At 35.7% G+C, this 20,388-nt stretch overlaps 2 protein-coding genes and 1 long non-coding RNA gene across 3 annotated transcripts in view; 2 read left to right on the forward strand and 1 right to left on the reverse strand.

The window, feature by feature from the left end:
• The first annotated feature begins 18 nt into the window (after nt 1-18).
• Nucleotides 19-634, forward strand: LOC110119993. The gene is made up of 2 exons (XR_002308519.2): nt 19-438; nt 547-634. It is a non-coding gene; the product is annotated as an uncharacterized LOC110119993 (long non-coding RNA).
• A 4,192-nt stretch (nt 635-4,826) lies between these two features.
• LOC100646080 (bifunctional 3'-phosphoadenosine 5'-phosphosulfate synthase) lies at nt 4,827-8,895 on the forward strand. The gene is made up of 10 exons (XM_012317816.3): nt 4,827-4,982; nt 5,185-5,355; nt 5,497-6,022; nt 6,440-6,540; nt 6,727-6,914; nt 7,010-7,256; nt 7,501-7,707; nt 7,794-7,899; nt 8,083-8,259; nt 8,602-8,895. The coding sequence occupies exons 1-10, from the start codon at nt 4,926-4,928 to the stop codon at nt 8,697-8,699; spliced, it is 1,878 nt and encodes a 625-aa protein (XP_012173206.2). The 5' UTR covers nt 4,827-4,925; the 3' UTR covers nt 8,700-8,895.
• The window catches only part of LOC100645930 (protein qui-1), a 39,570-nt gene continuing 27,944 nt past the window's right edge, over nt 8,763-20,388 (reverse strand). Inside the window, exons 5-20 of the mRNA XM_048413335.1 lie at nt 19,062-19,184; nt 18,710-18,855; nt 17,295-17,452; nt 16,114-16,506; nt 15,060-15,470; nt 14,542-14,888; nt 13,864-14,394; nt 13,484-13,724; nt 12,434-12,617; nt 11,775-12,249; nt 11,328-11,634; nt 10,833-11,058; nt 10,377-10,572; nt 9,726-10,254; nt 9,369-9,635; nt 8,763-9,234 (exon numbers count right to left, since the gene is read on the reverse strand). Of these exons, the coding sequence (XP_048269292.1) occupies nt 9,221-9,234; nt 9,369-9,635; nt 9,726-10,254; nt 10,377-10,572; nt 10,833-11,058; nt 11,328-11,634; nt 11,775-12,249; nt 12,434-12,617; nt 13,484-13,724; nt 13,864-14,394; nt 14,542-14,888; nt 15,060-15,470; nt 16,114-16,506; nt 17,295-17,452; nt 18,710-18,855; nt 19,062-19,184 (4,548 nt within the window). The 3' untranslated portion in view covers nt 8,763-9,220. The remainder of the gene's footprint in view (nt 9,235-9,368; nt 9,636-9,725; nt 10,255-10,376; nt 10,573-10,832; nt 11,059-11,327; nt 11,635-11,774; nt 12,250-12,433; nt 12,618-13,483; nt 13,725-13,863; nt 14,395-14,541; nt 14,889-15,059; nt 15,471-16,113; nt 16,507-17,294; nt 17,453-18,709; nt 18,856-19,061; nt 19,185-20,388) is intronic.

A 20,388-nucleotide genomic window follows, 5' to 3' on the forward strand; every position in this document is an offset into this window, starting at 1 on the left:
CGTCGACATCATTGAACTATTTCAGTTACGAAACAAGAAATTTCACTGTCCTCGAGTTTTTCCAGCGGCGCGAGTTTTTCGTTCATCCAGGGTCGTGGAAGAAAAAAAGCAACGGGAAAGCAAGAGAGTATGAATGTGTCGTTTCTCCCCTCTCACGAGCGATACATATACGACGTGTTGCCGATGATATATGAAAGAACACGTGTCACCAGGTACTCAGTACACCCACGCGAGTCGTTATCGTTAATTCGTTACATTTTCAAGAGATTTCTGAATGAAAGTTTGGTGTTTCACTTGATTTTAATATCGTGTTGAATTCGAATAATACTATACATATATATATATTCATATATATATAGTAGTAATAGAACAGGAGCTTTTTGGACAAGAATGGATCAGAAAAATGAAGTCAAAGGATACAATGGGAAAATTAATCACGTGAGTTTTCGTTAGTTCTTGCTCTTCGAGTTATTCGTATTTAGATTTAGATTACTACTGAGCAATTGGGATTGCCTCTAATATTCACGATTTGTGCATCGTTTTAAGGAAACGAATTAAGGAATAAACAATATTTGATATACGGTTTTGGTCCCAGCTTTCTCCCGCAACGCTTAACCGGCATACTCTATCGTCACTTAAAAATAGAAAGAAAGAAGTGTTATATGAATATAGACTCCTGAGTTTTGCTTTATCAAGAAGTCACATGAAAAAAAAGGAAATGACAAGGGACTGCTTTCTTGCTCGATACTACATAGGAATAAATTAACACGTTATAATTCTATTTCAAGTTGTTGCTCCTTTTTTCTTATTCGTTAATCTTCTTTATCCTTTGTTCCTTGTTTGTTTTATGAATCCTTTGTTTTAACTCCTAACCAGTATAAATTGTCCGCGAGTAAACGTCCATTGACGCGATATTTGATGATCTCGGCGGGTCAAACAATGGATTCTGCTCGACTTATCGTTTAATTTGACGATACCTAACATTTCTTGCTTGACATTTTGATTGACGCGATGATCGCTTAATGATTTTCGGGGCGATCGATTAAACCAACGGTCTCAACAAGTAAACAAGTTAAAGTTTGTGCAAGCATATCAAACGGATATGGAAATATATTCTTATACTGCGTCGATGAAACAACAAGTTCATTATCGTCACATTTTGATAATGCGTTTAAGAGTCTATATTGACATAGTGTTTTTGTTTTCATTTTACTTGTAGTTTTAAATGGCAAAGCGTTTCGCCGAAAGAACGTTGAGACATTCTGCTTAAATATGCATTATAAGTAAAGCATGCATTAATATACGTATATATATATATATATATATATATACGTAATATATATATATTAATATATATATTAAAATATGCATTGAAACTAAAGTAGTTTGCCATTTTTTCTATGTCTTTCAGTGCGATTGTTGAAGGTTTTATTCGCTTATTACGCGTTGTTTTATTTGTATTTTCTTTTCGCAAGCAGCAGTTTTTCATTGCCCTTAAGTCATTGCACCTTGCGCGACTCTGCCGATTGTAGGATTTTGCAATCTAAACTCATCGTAACATGTTATAATATTTTGTTATAAAACATACATTTAATTAAATTATATATAATAATATATATTATACATAATATATGTAATAATATAATTATATTAGAATATAATTATAACATAATTTATTAATTATACCATATATGTTATAAACATATATAAAACATAATATTTAGTTTTAATACATAATTCACTTTCCATAGCACATAAGTACAGTGCATAAACGTGATTAGTATGATGAATAAGATTACTGGTACGTAGATAACAATGTATTTTACGGTGCCCTGTCAAGAATACAGTCGTTGAAGCATTTAGGATAAACGTGAACTGCATATAGTTAGAATAATTGAAATCTAATCTTCTCTCATGAAATCATAAATTTAACAAACATAATTTTTATTGTAACATTCCAAATTAATTATGAGAAAAATTGATAGCAAGAAATAGATCACAAAGCTATTCCCTTTCCTTGAGAGACAAAATAATTTGTACACCGAATATATTGCATTTGTATCGTCACGTTCGCATTGACATTAAATAAATAAAATTAAATAAAATGATATTTCTAGCAATTAAATCATTTACAGATATTCCGAACCTATTTGCCCTGTTTTTATTGGTCTGTCAGCAATAGGATTTCGAAACATTTATCAACGTACTTTATGAAAATATGCTAATTGCATTATTGCGAAACTAGTCGCCAATTATTCTTCACGCGTTCTCTTTTTCTTCTATTTGCGAAGAAAAATGAACGTGTAACCCACGCATGAATCGATGATTTGTAAACTCGTTTGTAGCATCTTCGTATTTGAATCGATAGCCTAAGTTGCCTAATCTACTTTAAGCGATGTAGACATGATTAATACACGTAATTATACATTGATAAATATAATAATCTTTTAAAGATAGTCTAATAACAATAACAATAATTATTATTATATAAAAGTATATGAAATAATAATAATAATAATAATATAATAATGCATATATATTATTATATAATATATTATATAATTATATAATATATAATATATTACTATATTAATATAATACATAATATATATTATTATATTAATAATAATATATATGTCGAGTTTTCGTTAGGATTTCGGGCGTGTGATAATTTTTCATTAGAATTAGCCATCGTGATGCACAATAAAGATTATATTTACATGTATAAATATGTCTTTACAAAGTTTAACGAATAATTAGTTTAACGAACAATAAATTTAACGAATGCTTTTGACAATGTTCTTGGGTTCAATAACGAATCCACGGTCAACGGGAAAACTCTTTGTACAATAGAATATATTTTGTAGCACCCAGACGCGTCAGCTCAGTCGCTGGGTTACTTCCAGACTGACTGCCTAGACGATATCAGTAAACTCTCCAAGGTGATTGCAAAAATAAAAGACAGATACGGTCACATTTGTCAATTACATATTGATGGGGAATATCAACAAAATTCCAAGCGCCGTTACTAGGCAGTCCCGCGTAAAGCCAATATTGCACCTGGCTGGGGCTTGATTGTTAATACAGCGTGTCCCTCAACATCGGTACTTCTTCTGTTAGACATAACGTTCATCCCGTGACCGTGGCTACGTTCTTCCTAAAGAAAGGCCTGATGTCCCTACATCTCTGACACATATAATATATATTATTATTTACAATAATAATTAATAATTAATAATTAATAATATTAATAATAATATATATAATATATATAATATATATTATTATATTATAGTTATTGTGTATATATAATATATATATTGTTATTATTATTATTATATTATTATTATTATAGGTATATGTAAATCTAGAATATAGGACGAGCGTGAGAAAAAATTCTGGCTTTGTGTATAACAAACCGCGAATGATATCTGAGTTAGACGATGACTTTTATTTAAATAAGAAATTGAATTCTTATTCACGGCCGAAATATTAGTCTTTTCATTCATAACTAAAATATTAAAAAATTTCTTTAATTTGTTATTTATCATTTAATAAGGAAATGAAATATTGGTCAACCGTAACAGCGACGACACTTTAAATCACAGATTCAAGTAACAGATAATTCATAGTATTTCAGTTTTTGAAAGTCTGTGTTACAGTCTTTTACAATGAAACTACTAATAACCGTTACGTAATTGGTCAATCTTGTGTTCGCTTGTAGAAGTGAACTTCTTATCTTACAGGTGGGCTCGTATTTCGTGAAGTAACTCGCCTTGTCTTTCCGGTATCTGTAATTGTAATAATATAACTACTTCCGAAATGTTGTCTTTCTTTTCAGTTACGTTATAATTGTACGTAGACGAAGTTCGCAGAAAAAGCGTTACGTAATGGAAAAATTATATTAAATTTCCAAATCATTGAGGAAAAAAAAACAGGTTACCTTCTCTCCATTTTGCACGAGTCTTCTTAGAATTTCGCAAATGCTAATAAAAAAGACGAAAGCGTAATTTTATTAGAGCAGAAAACGTCCGAGTGTTAAAGGACAATTTAATCTCAAATAGTCGTTCTACTGTGAACAAATGTAAACAACAACAAGTATCAGTAAACAAGTAAAGCGGACAAGTATCAGTAAAGCGTATTACGTAAAGTTCAATTCCCTTTATGATTTCTCATTTCCGATATTTTTCAAGCTATTTCTCCGAGTACAGTCGCTGGCAAAAATATAGCACATGGAAGTGCGAGAGAGCGCACGCCAGCACGTGCGGGGAAAGAAACAAAACTTTTTGGGCAAACTGAACTCGCTATCTCCGCGACACGCATCTATGAAGCATCATATCTATGCGCACGCATACTTACATTCATTCAAAATTTCATCGAATTACGTACTTTGTACTTCTTTACCTTCGTCATTTTTGCCATTTTTCAATATAATATTCCTGACAGTTTCACGTCGTATATTAAGCTTCGGATAAAATATAGTAATAAGTAAGGAATAATAAATAAATAAATAATAAATGAAGAGGATTATCTGTTAATTGTGGAAACCTTGAGGCTCGCTAGCGTATCTTACGTAGAGTGAAAAATTCTCCGATCCCCACTCGATCCAACTTTCCTTTTCACTTTCTCGTTTGACGGAACTCGCTGGACAAAAATGCTCGATAGTCGCGCAGTCGATGCAGAACTACACGCCTGGATAGATAGCAATCGATAGTGTTCTCTATCGAGTGAGAAAATCGAACATCCGAACGACGTCATTGGCTCTGTTTTAGATCTCGTTATTAAGTTGAATTTATTTCATTCGCAAAGAAACAAATTGATCGAATAGATCGTCGCACAGTGGACATTTAAAAATAGTCGAATCAATAGTATTTTATAAGAGTTCTTATCGTTGTACGAAACTTAATGATCAAATATTGCGTATAATGGGGATATATACGAAGCCTTCGATGGAAAATCGAAATACACAGAGGAATAATCGGGTATAATAACATACGTATTTTTAATAATTTATCCAGTCGTATGTAAAATAATCAACCGTCGAATGAATTATTTTCAGTAATAATATTTCGATGACTCTAAAAAGTCGGATAAAGTGTATCGATCTCCTAATTTACTTGAAAATTTCAAACAGCAAATAAAAGATACGTCGTCTTGAAACGTCCCGCGTTGAAATATTTGCAGGTTCTCGCGACCAATGTGATCGAACAAATACACCACGTGTCGAGGGAGAGACGAGGGGAAGCCTGTGGAAAATTCAAAGAATTCCGTGGCTGTACGATTTGGTTGACAGGGCTGTCCGGTGCTGGCAAGACGTCCATCTCGTTCGAGTTGGAGAATTATCTGGTTTCTCAGGTAAACTTTTTGTTTTATCCGGCCAAACGTCTAAAGTTACAAATTCTCAAATGGTCATATCTCGAAATTTGCAAATTGCCAGACTCTTGATCGGACCATAATTTTCAAACGCTTCAGGATCATGTAAACTTGCTTTTGCAGGGACTGCCAGCCTACAGCCTGGACGGCGATAATCTTCGTCACGGATTAAACCGGAACCTGGGCTTCTCAAAAGAAGATCGCGAGGAGAACGTGCGAAGAGCGGCTGAAGTAGCAAAATTGTTCTCTGATTGCGGTGTGATCACCATTTGCAGCTTCGTTTCGCCCTTCGAGGCGGACAGAAGGCTGGCGAGGAAGATACACGAAGATTTTAACTTGAAGTTCTTCGAGATCTTCGTGAAAGCTTCCATGGAGACGTGCGAAGCCAGAGACGTGAAAGGCCTCTACGAGAAAGCTAGAAAAGGGATGATTAAAAGCTTCACAGGCATCGGACAGGAATATGAAACGCCCAAAGCTCCTGATCTCATCGTGGATACGGAACTTCATAATTTGCAGACCTCGACGAGGATGGTGATCGAGTTGTTGAGGACCCAGGCAATTCTTCCCAAGACTCGAGACCAGGTTCAAGAACTGTTTGTCGAAGAGAGGAGGATAGAGGAGGCGAGAAAAGAGGCGGAGAATCTTCCGAGTACGTTGCAAGTGTTTTCTCACTTAATTCTGTATTTTGCATTTTAATTAATCTTCTGCCTTCGTTTGCAAAATAATTCCACTTTTTGTTGACTTTTGTTGATTGGACAAGTGGCTACTACGCTGTGGCTAAAGAACACGTGGACGGTTCTTTATTTCTGACATCATGTAATTTGCTTATGAAATTACGGAAATATAAAGATTTGGTGGTGTCATAGAATGTTATGACACGCAACATTTCTGGCTAAAATAATTTACGTGCAAAACGTCAAAGATTTATTGCCACAATACACACAGATAAGATAGAGACAATTTTTTTTTATGTTTCCAATTGACAGAGAGATAAGCTTTTATGTAAATAATTTCCATTAGTACTTGATAATTCTCTAATTCCTTAAATCCATATGTTCGATTTAAGATATCCACATCAGTAAGGTCGACTTGCAATGGGTTCAAGTACTCGCTGAAGGTTGGGCTGCTCCGCTCACAGGTTTCATGAGGGAGTACCAATATTTGCAAGTGTGTAATTAAAATTTAATTAACGAATTGCATGAGATTTAAGCATTAAGAAACGAGTTCTATCTTTGAACGATATTAATTATAAAACACTAAGTTTGTAAAGGTAAAAAGTTGTAGAATAGAGGCAGATTTTTCCAACGAGATAACAAATAGAATGCATGTGCATGTGTGTGTGTTATTTTCAAGTGTCAACATTTCAAAACTATCGAAGAAAATGGGGACGTGATTAATCAATCGATACCTATTGTGCTTGCGGTTAGCACAGAGCAAAAGGAAAGCTATACTGATACACCGGCACTGACCTTGAAGTACAAAGGAAAAGATATTGCAATTCTGAGGAGACCAGAGTTTTTTGCTCACCGAAAAGAAGAAAGGTTCGATTATGTTTTTTCAGTAAACTTTTATTTCTCAAACATTCTCCAGTTCTCCTCTTATGTGAAAATAAATTGGAAACATTGCGATGCAACAGATGCAGCAGAGAATTTGGTACAAACGACCTTGGACATCCTTACGTCAGAATGATCCACGAATCGGGCGATTGGTTGGTTGGAGGAGAATTAGAAGTTCTGGAAAGGATTAGGTGGAACGATGGTCTCGACAAGTACAGGCTCACGCCAAACGAAATTCGTAAAAAGTGCAGAGAAATGGAAGCGGATGCTGTTTTCGCCTTCCAGTTGAGAAATCCGATCCACAATGGCCACGCACTCTTAATGCAGGTTTTTGATTAGTTCTCATCGAAAACAACAAATTTCAAGTATAATATAAAAGATAAAATTATTTGCTTTAAAGGAGGTTCCATACGAAGCAAAATTAATTCAGTTTTCATTATTTTGATAACAAACTAGTTGAGGGTTAAAGAAAATCCAATAAATCCAATCAATTACGATATTTACTTTATCCTGCTCAAAAATTCCTATTCTTCTTTTTTTTTAATGTAATTATTATTCAAATTGATACCAGGATACGAGAAGATACCTCGTGGAGGAACGTGGTTGCAAGAAACCAGTTCTTCTACTGCATCCTCTGGGAGGATGGACGAAAGAAGACGACGTACCATTATCAGTTCGGATAAACCAACACCAAAGTGTTCTCGAGGAGGGTGTATTGCACGAAGACACCATCCTCGCTATTTTTCCAAGCCCGATGCTTTATGCCGGGCCTACAGAGGTATTATTTATTTCCCTAAAAAATTAATGAGCAATTAAAATATTTTAAATTTGAGAACTGTTTAAAATTTGCGATTTTTATTTTAGGTGCAATGGCACGCCAAAGGAAGAATGATGGCTGGGGCAAATTTTTTCATCGTTGGTCGTGATCCCGCGGGTTTGCCGCATCCTGACAAATCTAAAACCCCAGACGGTAATATTCCGATAAGACGAATTTCACTTGTCCCTTGATTCCTAAGATTACTCACATAAAAAATTAAAAATCGTACGCTTTTATTCTTGATTTATTGTGCGAAGTAATTTTATTGTTATATTGAAGGAATTCTGATATTTCATTATCGTGATAAATCAGTGGTCGCTTTAAATGTAAAATTAGGAAATCTGTACGATGGAACGCACGGCTCGAGGGTACTGTCGATGGCACCGGGTCTTCAGAATCTGGAAATCATTCCGTTTAGGGTAGCAGCTTACGACAGTAGAAAAAGAAAAATGGCTTTCTTCGAGCCAGAACGATCGCAAGATTTTATTTTCATATCAGGAACTAAAATGCGAAGTGAGTTATATTTCTTTTCATGTACGTGTTTCTTTTCTTTTTCTTCTAAATCTTCCTGCAATTAATTTGTATATCCTATCTTGTCTATTTCATTAATGAAATCATTAGAAATGAATCATTAGTAATGAAATTATTTTAAAAAACAATTTCTTATTTCACTTCATATTTAAAAAGGTCTGAAAAAAAATGAATTAAATTGCCAACTATAAATGTAAATTACATTAAAAATACGAAATATCGCATTAAAATAAATACAAGATTTATATAAAAGCATTTATATGAAACATCCAAATAATAATAAAAAAAGCAGTACTAATAAACATTAATATACTGTTATTTCAGATTTAGCAAAATCCGGGGAAAATCCACCAGAAGGATTCATGGCGCCAAAAGCATGGCAAATCGTTTCGGATTATTATAAAAAACAACTGAAAAACTAATTTTAAATTACTGTTAGCCGCAATTCTTGTACTAGAGGGTAATTATTTACAAGGACCAAAATATTTTCTGTTTAAATTAAATTTAATAATAATTTAATTAAAATGATAAATACAAACATCTGTTCCGCACAAAAAATGGTTGATTCTTATTGTTCATTTATAAAAGATAATAATTTCGTCAGATACAAGTAAGGTACACCGAAGTAATTTATTTATAATCTTTGTTAAAAATGATTCCTAAAAAGGTTGGGAATGGGGGATGAAAATAAATAAAGTTAATTTATTTCTCTACTAATAATGATATACATATGTGTACTTATATTTATATATATATATTTACGTTTATTGCGTCAGACACGAGAAATTTGTAATTTAGAGCTTTACCTTAGAGACGTTTTCCTCTCGTATTTTTTTTCCTACTTACTATTTTTTTTTTCTCTGTTACTTAGAAAGACAGTGGAAAAGAGAAGAAAGTACGACGACTAGGATTTAGTCCGTTTAGTTTCTAACAAAGTATCGCTTTAGTCTGGTACACCTGGGGAAAAATAAGATTTCAATCTCAGCTTCTAATGACATTTTATCATCTCTCTCCTCGGTGTAGCAAACAGTTTTGCTGGCACGAATAATCAAACTTTCCTTAATTAAATTAAATAATTCTCTTAAGCTCACCTTCTTCCTCAGAATCTGATATTCGCGTAGCTTGCAAAGAACTTTGCTTTGACAAAGTCCTACCATGAGCACGAGGTCTAGCAGGTGGCGACTGTTTGTTCCAAAGTGCTTCGAGTTGATCAAAGTGTTGCGACTGGGCGAGTGCAGCCTGTTCCGGTCCTAAACCGGATGGACTGCTCGTTAATCCAACTTTGCTGATTTCGTCCATGGAAGCGCTTACGCTGAATCGTCGTTGTAATCCATCTTCTATCGATGAAGTTAAAACTCCTGGAATTATATAGTAGTTTAATTTTGAATATAATTAATAGTTTAATTAAAATATAATTTTGAATATAATGTGATCTTCGTCAACAATACCTGATGTGAGATGGCCATATTTCCTATGCCACGTGTCGCTATCCAATGACACTTCTTTCTTCAATAATCTCTTATTGGGTCTCTTCCGTCCAGGTGGCCTTAAATCTCTGGTATCGCACCAAGGTGCTACGTAATCCGGTAATTTCACATATTGAGCTGGAGTATTATGCAAACATAGAATAGGCATGCATTTGTGTTCGAGTAAATGCAACGCGAGCCTCGACATATCCGTGGCAACCTCAACACCTAGCACAGGGACGTGTAACATTATGCTGCTCAGTGAACAGCCCTTCTTCGTGTCCCAAATGATCAAACTCTTGTCTTCGCTTCCAGACGCTGCTAGAGTTCCATCGCACGACAATTTTACACAAGTTACGTAACCTAAATGGCCTTTTAAAGTATGCAAATCGCTGCCAGTATTTATATCCCAGACGATTAGGTTCGCATCCTTGGAACCAGAAACTACGATGGATTTGTCGAGCACAGAGACTGCGACGCAAGTGACGTGATCCGTGTGACCAACGAGGACCTGAATGAAAATTTCTTGTACTTTCTTTATTTCTAAAGACTTTTCTAAATTAAATATACTAATATAAATAAATAAAATAATTAAATATAGAATTTAAAGTTATTATTATAATATGTATAAACCTGAGATAATTTGCCGCCAGCGAGCTGCCAAACCTTCAAACTCATGTCTCTCGAGCCCGTAATCAGTGACTGAGAATCTGGAGTAACAACTAGACAAGTAATTTCTTGAGAATGCGACACTTGGTACTTTTCTTCAGGACCAACGCCTAAACTTACTATCCTTAATTGATTGTCTCCTATTCCGCATACCGCGTATCTGAAATTTAGAAAAGAAAAGAACAATTAAATCTAAAAATATCGCAATTGCTAATTTATTATAATTACAATTATTATTATTAATCACTCATTAATTATTAAGAAATTATTCAAATAACAATCATTATAGGAAAAATTGAAACAAAGAGACTATTGGTATTATAAAAGATTCAAGAAATATTAAGAATTAATAGAAGAAAGCAAATTTCAGTATGCAAATTAAAGTATCTCAATTTATTAATTATAGCCACTATATCATACCTCATATCGGAAGAAACAGTGAAACAGCGACCAGGCCCACATACTGATTGGATTAGGGTGCCAGTATCAGCTGCCCAAACTCGAATTGTACCAGCTCTATCAGAACTCACTATTCTTCGGCCGTCAAACATAGATGTAACTGCAGTAACAGGTGCTTGGTGTCTAAATGTCGATACCAGCAAACCTAAGGTCAGACCCCATACACGAACTGTTTTGTCCTCAGAACCTGTTTCCAATTTAATTTCCTGTTACTGTATTGTATCAATTTCATTTTTTGTTACTTGCTTATTGAACTATCATACTTTACTATATTTTGATTGAAAGAAAGAATGGATTTCTTCGGTTTTGGAGGCAATACAAAATTATGGTAGTATTTGCAAAACTGGTATTGCAAAAAAAGCATACAAACAAACGAAATAAATGAAATTTGTTTGTAATATCTGCTATATACGTATATGTATGGGAGGCTCTACTGTATTTTATCTACAGACCTACCAGAAGCAACAAATAAACCAGAAGCTGAGAATGCAATGCAGGTGACGCTAGCGATATGTCCTTCGAAAGTGGAAAGCAATTCGTGAGTATTCAATTGCCACAGATTTACGAGAGAATCGACTCCACCGGTAACTGCCATTGCTCCGTCCCTGGATATATCCAAACAAGATATGGGAGCAGTGTGTGGGTGCAACGATACCTCCTTCACGAATTTTGGGGGTTTAGCGTGTATCTCCTCGCCACGGAAACTCCAGTAAGCCACTCGATCACCGGAGGCTGTTATCAGGAAGTCGTCCTTCTCCGTCACCTTTTCGAAAAGATCGAAGTGAAAAATTATACATATTTCGCTGTTCCTCTTTTTTATCTTTCTCTATTTGTAATTTACTCATTTTCGATTCTACCTCTTTTTATTAATATAAAATCGTAAATACGAAATTTATAATTTACCTTGACAGCGGTAACATCCGCCGAAGGATTCGCCAGCAACGTTCTCGTCAATCGTCCACTGTGCATATCGAAGACAGAAACCTTGCCCTTGGCTCCTCCGGCAATAGCTCTTCTGCAATCTTTTGCCAAGCAGATACTTTTCACTTCACCTTGATGACCTCTCAACGTGTGAACCTCAGTTCCCGTGGCCAAAGATCTCAAATATAATTTCTGATCTTCGCAGGCTGCCAATAGAAACACCGAATCGGCCGATACGTCGAGCACAGTCACGGCGGATGGTAAAACGATGCTTTTTAACAGTGTGAATTTTTCTAGACACCATAAACAGACTGTACAGTCGGAAGAACCGGAAACCAGAATTTCTCCCGCAGAATCGACGCGAATGGATTTCACTGGTCCTCTGTGGTGGTCCACTTTGATGAGAACATCGCCGGTTAGGAGACTGGTGACGATTATTCTTGAGTCTTCGCCACCGCTAATGGAAAGTGGAAGGTTTGGTGTTAGTTGATAAATACGGAACAAAATAACTTAGGAAATAATCTATAATTAATGCAAATAAGAAATACTCAGAGAAAATTGAAATCTTTTCCTATTTTTCCAGTTACTTTTTTAAATAAAAATTAGGAAGAAAGAGCTTTTTACACGATAAAGCTATGAACCTGACAATCACTGAATTCTTGAGCGCGGACGTCAAGCACAGAACTGGGGCAATGTGTTCTTGGATTCTTAACTTCAAGGTCAACTCTTTCATATCCCACACTATAATTGAAGTGTCTTCAGAGCCTGTCAATAGATATTGCGAATGTTGTGTCACGGCTAAACACGAAATTGGATTTGTGTGCCCTGAAATGAAAAATATTTCTCATAAAATATTAAGTAGCAGATAAAAATCCGTTTATTTGATATTTGACTTTGGCGGGCTGATACCACATATTGGAACGAGAATACTTATTTCGCACGATCAATATACCAGACTTGTATTAAATTCCATCTTCGTCCTTTTGTGAAAAAGCGAAAATACCATAGCAATATCGCGTGCTTAAAATGGCACTTCAAGTATCATATACGTTGGCTGGATTATATGCAACTATATTCTCACAAAAGCTGACCTATTTTGAATTGCAAATTAAAGCGACGCTGCTATTTAAATGCTCGTCAAATACAGATTCAGGGACAACGTACAAAGGAGGCTTTTTCACAGCAAATTACCAAACTGAATATAAAGTGACGAGTTTTCATCGTTGCTTCTCCTTCCTCCTCGATAAGAGAACTTTTAAGCTTTAGAAGCTATGCTAATCTTCTTAAAAGAAACAAATTTATTCTCCTTCAAAGGGCTCAAATTAACGTTACAATGTAGATTGTTTGTTATTTCCTTTGAAGGAGTTAATTGAAGGAAAAAATTGTTTGATCTTAACGAGAAATATGAATTTATTTTATCTACATTATTCCTAACACGAAAATAATAAAATAATTGAGACAATTTCAAGAAGCATTGTTTGCCATTTCCTTTGAAGGAGTTAATTGAAAGAAAAAATTATTTGATCTTAACGAGAAATATGAATTTATTTTATCTACATTATTCCTAGTACGAAAATAATAAAATAATTCAGACAATTTCAAGAAGTTTCGTATAACGCATACAATGTATAAAAATATTCTGTGCTAAAAATTCGAATATTTTCGTGAGCTACCAGTAATTAAATAGTTACCTTTAAACGTATGAACCAATTGTCCAGACATCACGTGCCATAATTGAGCGTCTCCCTGGAAAGGGATAATGATAACGTGTTGTCCCGAAGGAGCAGCTTCAACGAGTTTCACACCTTGCGGACAAGACAAAGTGCGAATTTGAAGAGGTAGAGGCGGTTGGAGCCACCCATTTAATGGCACCAATAATGGCGCTGTATAACCATCGCACCACGCCATCGCTGCTGTAACCATTCTGCTGACCTTCAATCACAAAATTTTCTTCCATTCATGGTCAAACAATTTTGCAGTAATTATTGTTATTACCATTTTGAATTAGAATATTTTGGTGTTATTTTATTGAAGCTTCAAGTACATAATTATATTATCAGCTATTTCTTACCAAATCGCCGCCATCTTCAGCCACAGGTCTAAGCCAACAGATTAGCTGCGCCCCAAGTTGAAGAGGATCTCTCGTCAAAATGTCACTGGACTTTCTCACTGTATAATAAACCAATTCCAAATCTCTCTCCAGCAGATACTTCCTCGAATGCTCGAGAACACATCTCAAATAACTAACAGAAATCATTTGTACGCTCGCCAAGAGGAAATCAAACGCGCAGACTGCCAATTTCTTTAACTTTTCTACGTCTCCGGCTCTCAATAAATGTAACCAAGCTTCTTCCACGTGTCTCATATTGTACGCTGTGTCCTGCGACCTCGGTCTGCTCTGGAAAGGCGTTTCTTTCTTCGGAGTTTCCTCTTCGGGCGATGATTTGTCATCCTTGTCTTCGAAATCTTCGGAGAAGAAGAGATTTGCTAACTCGCCGTGGTAGCTTTTCAATGTTTCTTGATTGGGGAAGTACCTTTTTCGGGCTAAGTCGCGAATCGGATAACGCCAGGAGAAAAGCAGCCTTCCGCCCATTACACGAACCTGTGAATAGCGAATGATGGATTTGTCAATTCTTCTGCTCGTTTCTAAATAAGAACAAGATCTTTGAAGATTATCGAGTCGAGACGTTTAACTTTTTGAGAAGATCTGTTCTCTAAATTTTATGCGAGAAATTTAAACGAAACTTACCTTAAGATATTCGTTGAAGGTTCTCCTCACCAAGCACCAGCTGCCAAAATTGAACAGCCCTTCGTTTAGAAATAATGGCCCGTCGCCTCCGGTTGGCATGATCACTTCGAGAATCTCCGTTTCGGATAAACCATACTCCGTGGAAGCCAAAATGGCACCGATTCTATTAGCCGCGTTTTCACCTATCAATTTCTCTAACGTGTCGAAAACGTTCTCTGTCTCGTGGAAATCTGTACCCGGATCTTGCAGTTCGATTAAAATTTCATTGCTGCGTAGTCTTTCCTTTTGTATTGGGGTGAGACGCAGCACTTCCGGTGGAAGAGCCGTAGTCACGATTAAGTGCACTCCTAAAGTGAATGAACAGAGTACGTTTCGTTTTATGCTTTGCAACGATTGTTGTTTGCTTTCTTATTTATTTATATATTGTATATCGTATATATTATCGTTATATAATGATATATATGAAACTTTGCGAACATTTGTGACCATCGTTCAGAAATTCTAGCAATGGCAATTACCTGGTGGAAGATTCAAGGGCAACCAAGACAGAGCAGCGACGATATCGCAGTCAAGAGGATGTAATCGATGAAGATCGTCGAGAAGAATCACCAGTTGCTCTATCATTGGTTGCTCTTCGATGCGCCTCAGAATTTGGCCCAACCAATTGTTCAGGTAAAGCGGATCAAACGAGGCGTCTTTAGGAAGATTCCCGTCCAATAAACCAGAAAGAAAACCTACATGTTGACAGAGCACTCGAAGTAACTCGAGACTGTACGCTGATCGAGGAGTGGAAGCACAGAGTCGAACCACTTTAAACGTGGTGCAATCCAACCAGGAAGAGGCATCCGCATAGATTCTTGACAATAACGATGATTTTCCAGAATATTTGCTACCCTTTATCAATATCGGACCGTGTTTCTGCGATTTGCCTGTTAAATATAAAAAAAAATAGCTTGTAAAAGGTAAATAGATGCACTTTGAAAAACATAATGAACATTTTTTCATTGCTTTAAAAAATTAATTTTCTCGTTCAAGCAACTTGCCAAGCTGCATAAAATCGCGGATAAAATATAACCCTCTTGGTTTTTCCTTCTTTACTGTAATTTAGACGAGTAATACGATACGGAATCTGTTCAAAGCAAACTGCCTTGTAAGATAGAAATTAATAGGCAGAAAAGTGTGTTAGGGGAGCTGTTGCTTTAATAAACAGACATCAAAGTGTTCTGCCGAGGAATCGTGCACGTGCCTCTGCCTTTAATATTCTCAAACGTTCAAAGGATTATGCCTCCGGATAGCGTGAGACGACGAATTAAATGTTTCAATTAAAATCTCTGCCATTACTTTGCTGCGTTAAAAAATTCTTTCGCTTTAGAAGGCTTGCGCAGGTATAGTGGAATAAGTTGAAACTTAATTCGATGGTAATGAATTACATTTGAATTTCGTTTTAGCGAATTCACCTAACATTAAGCGAATAATAAAACTATGATATTAAAATTAAAGCAAAGCCAATTGACATGCTTATGAACCACTCTGTTCATAATTAGACACCAAAATTGTTATTATTAATCTCACCAGCTATCAAAAACTCCTTGATCTTCTCCACGTTCTCGTTATCCTCGCAAGGTGTAATTTGCCTGAGAAGTGCCAAATGCATCAAACTCTCCGCGTAGATCTCCTGCACCATCTTCTTCTTACTTTTAATTTCCGGGTCGGCCTCGATGGAGGCGTTTACCAAATTCTGCACGCGATTCATCACAAGGCGACAAAGATGAGCCAGGTAACCCTTGTGCGACCTATTGTCAGGATTAATTCCACCTTGTTTTTGATCCACTTCAACGTTGATTATATTGTCAGGTGGGAGACGACTGTTCACTAAAGACGTCAACGAAGACACTGCTCTGGCGGCTTTCTTGCCTTTCCACGAACGTGTCACGGCTATTACACCATCGCCTGTTTCGTCCAGCTCTGGAAAAATTTGTTTTAGGGTGACAGAGTAGAGAGAAAAGGAATCGTGTGGCAGAGATGTCGTATTTTCTGACAAATTACGTTAACAGCAGGTGGGTGTTTTAGTGGAATATCTCGTGTTAAACCATTTTTATAAAAATAAATTAAAATTTTAACTACATATACACGGGTTCTTCACAACTATCAGATGCGCAAACGAATAATCCAAATTTTCCAATGAAACTCAAGTTTCATTTTTAAAAAATACAGCAAATGCTTGCTGTAACTTTCAGCCATCTATCAGGCAAGTGAAGCATTCCATCACGGAAAAATGCTGTCTCCGGGCAAGATCCAATCATCGAGTCATTTTGTCTAGTGAATAAGCTGGTGCTACGGGACATCCCAAGCAACATTCGTTACCATGTGTTCCGTCGCAGAAGCAGCGTGTGGCGTAACGTTGGCAGACAGCAATTTCACAGAACATTCTCCTTTGTCAATGTCCTGACGATCGAGCCTGGGTTGGAAGATACAACATTTCTCCCTGATGGAATTCAACACACGCCTAACAGATGTCCTATACTTAGGTGTATAGGAAGCAAGGATAAACACTTTGATCGAACAACTTGCGGTATTCTTCCTTTTTTTTTTTTTTTTTTTTTAATAAACTGAATTTCAATGAAAAATTTGCACTCGCTTGTACACCTAAAATAAAATCACATTAAAATTTTTAATTCAATGGGAAGCATGTGATGCTAATTCAATGCAGACCAGAGCAATTGAACAAATATATGTTAATATCAGTAGCTTACTCAAAGCGTACTCCAGCTGTCTCTCCGCAGTGCTCTTCAATATATTCTTAATTTCTTCGTCATCACATTGCTGCGAAATTGCAGCTTCCGCAGCCTTCTTCAACGCCAGCCTTATCGTTGGTTCCGAATTCTGCCAATCGTCTTCCGCTGTTCCTAATCTGTTAATTCATTTTTTCCAACGTAGACGATACTCCATAAATATCAAATATCTACTATATTCAATTTTCCATTATTTTTCACATTACTATTTCACACTCCTATTTTCTATCTAAATTTGCCGAAGCTTGGCGAAAGATATCATGCAGCTACGCGGAACAAAATGCTAGCGCGAACTTTTGTACTCTTCTCTATCAAAATTATTCGTTTCTTCCATGGAATCGCCGGTTGAAGCTAATGGTACGAGCCTATTATTTCCAGTAGAAAGCGGCAGGAATTCAGCGAAAGAATAGCCGAGACAAAAGTAATTGTGGAAGCTTTAGGAAAGCAGCGACGGGAACGACTAGGGGAAAAAGGGAAAAGAAAGAAAGGGAAGGATGAAAATTGGAACGGATGGAAAAGTAAGTTCAAGGCGACAGGGAAATCTCGAGCAGATGCGAAAACTGGGCTGACAAAAGGCAAACGAGAAGCCTATTAAAAGGGGAAGTACGAAGCGAGCTTGGTAAAAAGAATTAGTTAGGGTGAAAATAGAAAGGAAAAGGCGAAATTTTTATAAAAATGGCAATTGTATTTGTCAAGTGATCGCATAAATATTACAAAACAATAAACATACGCCGAGCATCAAATTAAAGAGTTTGCTGAATTTTCATCAAACTATTCGAATAAAAATGAAATTCTCAAATCTATATATCGTTCCTGAACTCTGATGTTCCTAACTTTCTGAACTATAGTATCAGGTACATTATCGTAAAGGTAGTGGAATCGCGATCAGTACGAGGCAGTTGGAGTCGAAACGAAGTTATCGAACTAACTTTCACGCAGAATAGAGTTGATGAAGGTTTGTTGACACGTGAAAGAGGATTTCAGATTTGCGTGATAGGAACTTGGATTCATCGAGCTTCGCCCCCATCTGTTAGATCGCTTCAACTAATATCAGAATCTCCCCTTTAATTCTAAAACTGTTACCTCTGTTATTCTCTATTCTCTGTTATTACTCGGATATAGTCGAATGTTCTGCAAGTAAAATCATTTCCAATGGAACTTACCATTTATTATTCATTTTATTAGTTCATAAAGCGAAAAATAAGGAAATATGGGGTAAAGCAGAAGAAAGGAAGAAAGTGAAAATGAAGACAGTGGAAATTGTGGGTCAACTCGGAGTAATAAAAGCAGCTTTCTTTTTTATTGTCCTCGCTCACGCCTTCACCAACCGCGCATTCCGCATCAATGCAACGGCACAGTAAAAAGTAACTACTTGCCTGCCAGCCTTTAGAACGTAGCAATCATTGTTGTCGCGTTCGTAGTACTCTTGCATATTGTCGCAGTGACTTGAAAGAACATCGTACGTTCCGCAAGTGAGCTTCGTTGGCACCCATCCTACGTTGTACTCGTCACCGATTAGTAGCTTCAAACGAAAGGGTATTTCATTTAATTATCATTTCATTCAAAAGGTATTAATTGCAATGTGAAAGTGTTACTTAGATGGAATGAGATTCGTGGAAAAGAAGAAAAAGAAAGGAAGATAATAACTCTTCCATCTCTGACTCAAATAAAATTTCTGCGGGAAATGAAGAAATTTTTCTTTGGTAGTTATCGTTGACAGAAGCTTACCAATAAGAAACAACCCCTCGAGTGTTGATAAGCGGCGTGTATTTCGTCGAAAAAGTATTCAGCTAAATATGGATTTCTATCAGGATTCACATTCGTTGCGTATTGCATATCCACCAGCAGAACCTATAGTGTTTCGATTTTTAATCAGTCGTTCGAACACGCAAATAGAAGAACAGAAAATAAATGAAAAATGATCGAGGACTTTAATTAATTTTGTTAAGAATTTCATAGTAATGACATTAAGGAGGTGTCTTGAATTACAATGTTCTAAAACAGGGTTTTCTGTGATTTTTTTAGAAGGGAAAGAAAGAAACGAAGTTATTGAATTTTGAGGTATGGTTTTATATATATTTAACGAATACAAAAACATTTTTTTTTAAGTAAAAAAAGAAATTACAACAGATTTCCAAGCCTATTTCATGGGCTGCAGTCTTCAATCGACGGGAAAGATCCACCTCGTAATTCTTGACTGAAACAAAAAACCAAAAAGGGATTAAATTATTATATATTTTTCTTCTGGCTAAACTAAACAAAGGCAGAAAAAAGTTTATTTAAATAATTGTTATAGCACCGTAAAGTCTATTTAAAAAAAAACACACATTTTTTTAAACCAGCCAAAATTTTTAGTTTCACATTTGTTCTGCCGTTGTTTAGTTCACCCAGAAGAAAAATATATAATAATTTAATCCTTTTGTGGTTTTTTGTTTTTTGTTGTAAGAATTACATTAGTGTGTGGATCTTTCCCGCCGAGTGAAGACCGCAGCAACAAGACGCGCATGAAATAGGCTTAGAAATCTGTCATAATTTCTTTTTTTAGTTCAAAAAAAATTTGTTTGTATTCGTTAAATATATATAAAACCGTATCTCAAAATTCAATAACTTCGTATCTTTCTTTCACTTCTAAAAAAAATCACAAAAAGACGCTGTTTTAGAACAATCTAATTCGGGACACCCCCTTAAGAAATAGATATCCAGTGACATCCACAAGAACAATTGAATATTATTATACTACTTTATGCTATATTGATATTATGTTCGAGCATATACAAGCATATTATATTATTATTTCTGTATACTACATTTGCGTGTATAAGCTGAAGAATAATTATCCCTGAAATAAGAAAATGTGTACTGAGGAAAGCAATCGGCTGTGTGAAAGGACCTCCTTGTCATAAACGTGCAGTCGAATGTACAGAAAAATAAATAAAAAAATAAATATTATTATTATTATTACTATTTTATTATAATAAACTTTATTTCCGAATGAAATGCCCTTAACGTTATAAAATACAAAGTTTGTATTATTTGAAACGGATTTTTCCAGAAA

This window comes from Bombus terrestris, chromosome 16 (genome assembly GCF_910591885.1).
Source record: "Bombus terrestris chromosome 16, iyBomTerr1.2, whole genome shotgun sequence".
Classification (NCBI taxonomy): Eukaryota; Metazoa; Arthropoda; class Insecta; order Hymenoptera; family Apidae; genus Bombus; species Bombus terrestris.

Excerpts from the sequence above, each read along its gene's own strand:
- LOC100646080 (XM_012317816.3), top strand. The coding sequence starts at position 4,926 with ATGGGGATATATACGAAGCCTTCGATGGAAAATCGAAATACACAGAGG. Across the intron at positions 6,023-6,439 it reads AGAGGCGGAGAATCTTCCGA|ATATCCACATCAGTAAGGTC; the intron begins GTACGTTGCAAG and ends GTTCGATTTAAG. Across the intron at positions 7,257-7,500 it reads GCCACGCACTCTTAATGCAG|GATACGAGAAGATACCTCGT; the intron begins GTTTTTGATTAG and ends AATTGATACCAG.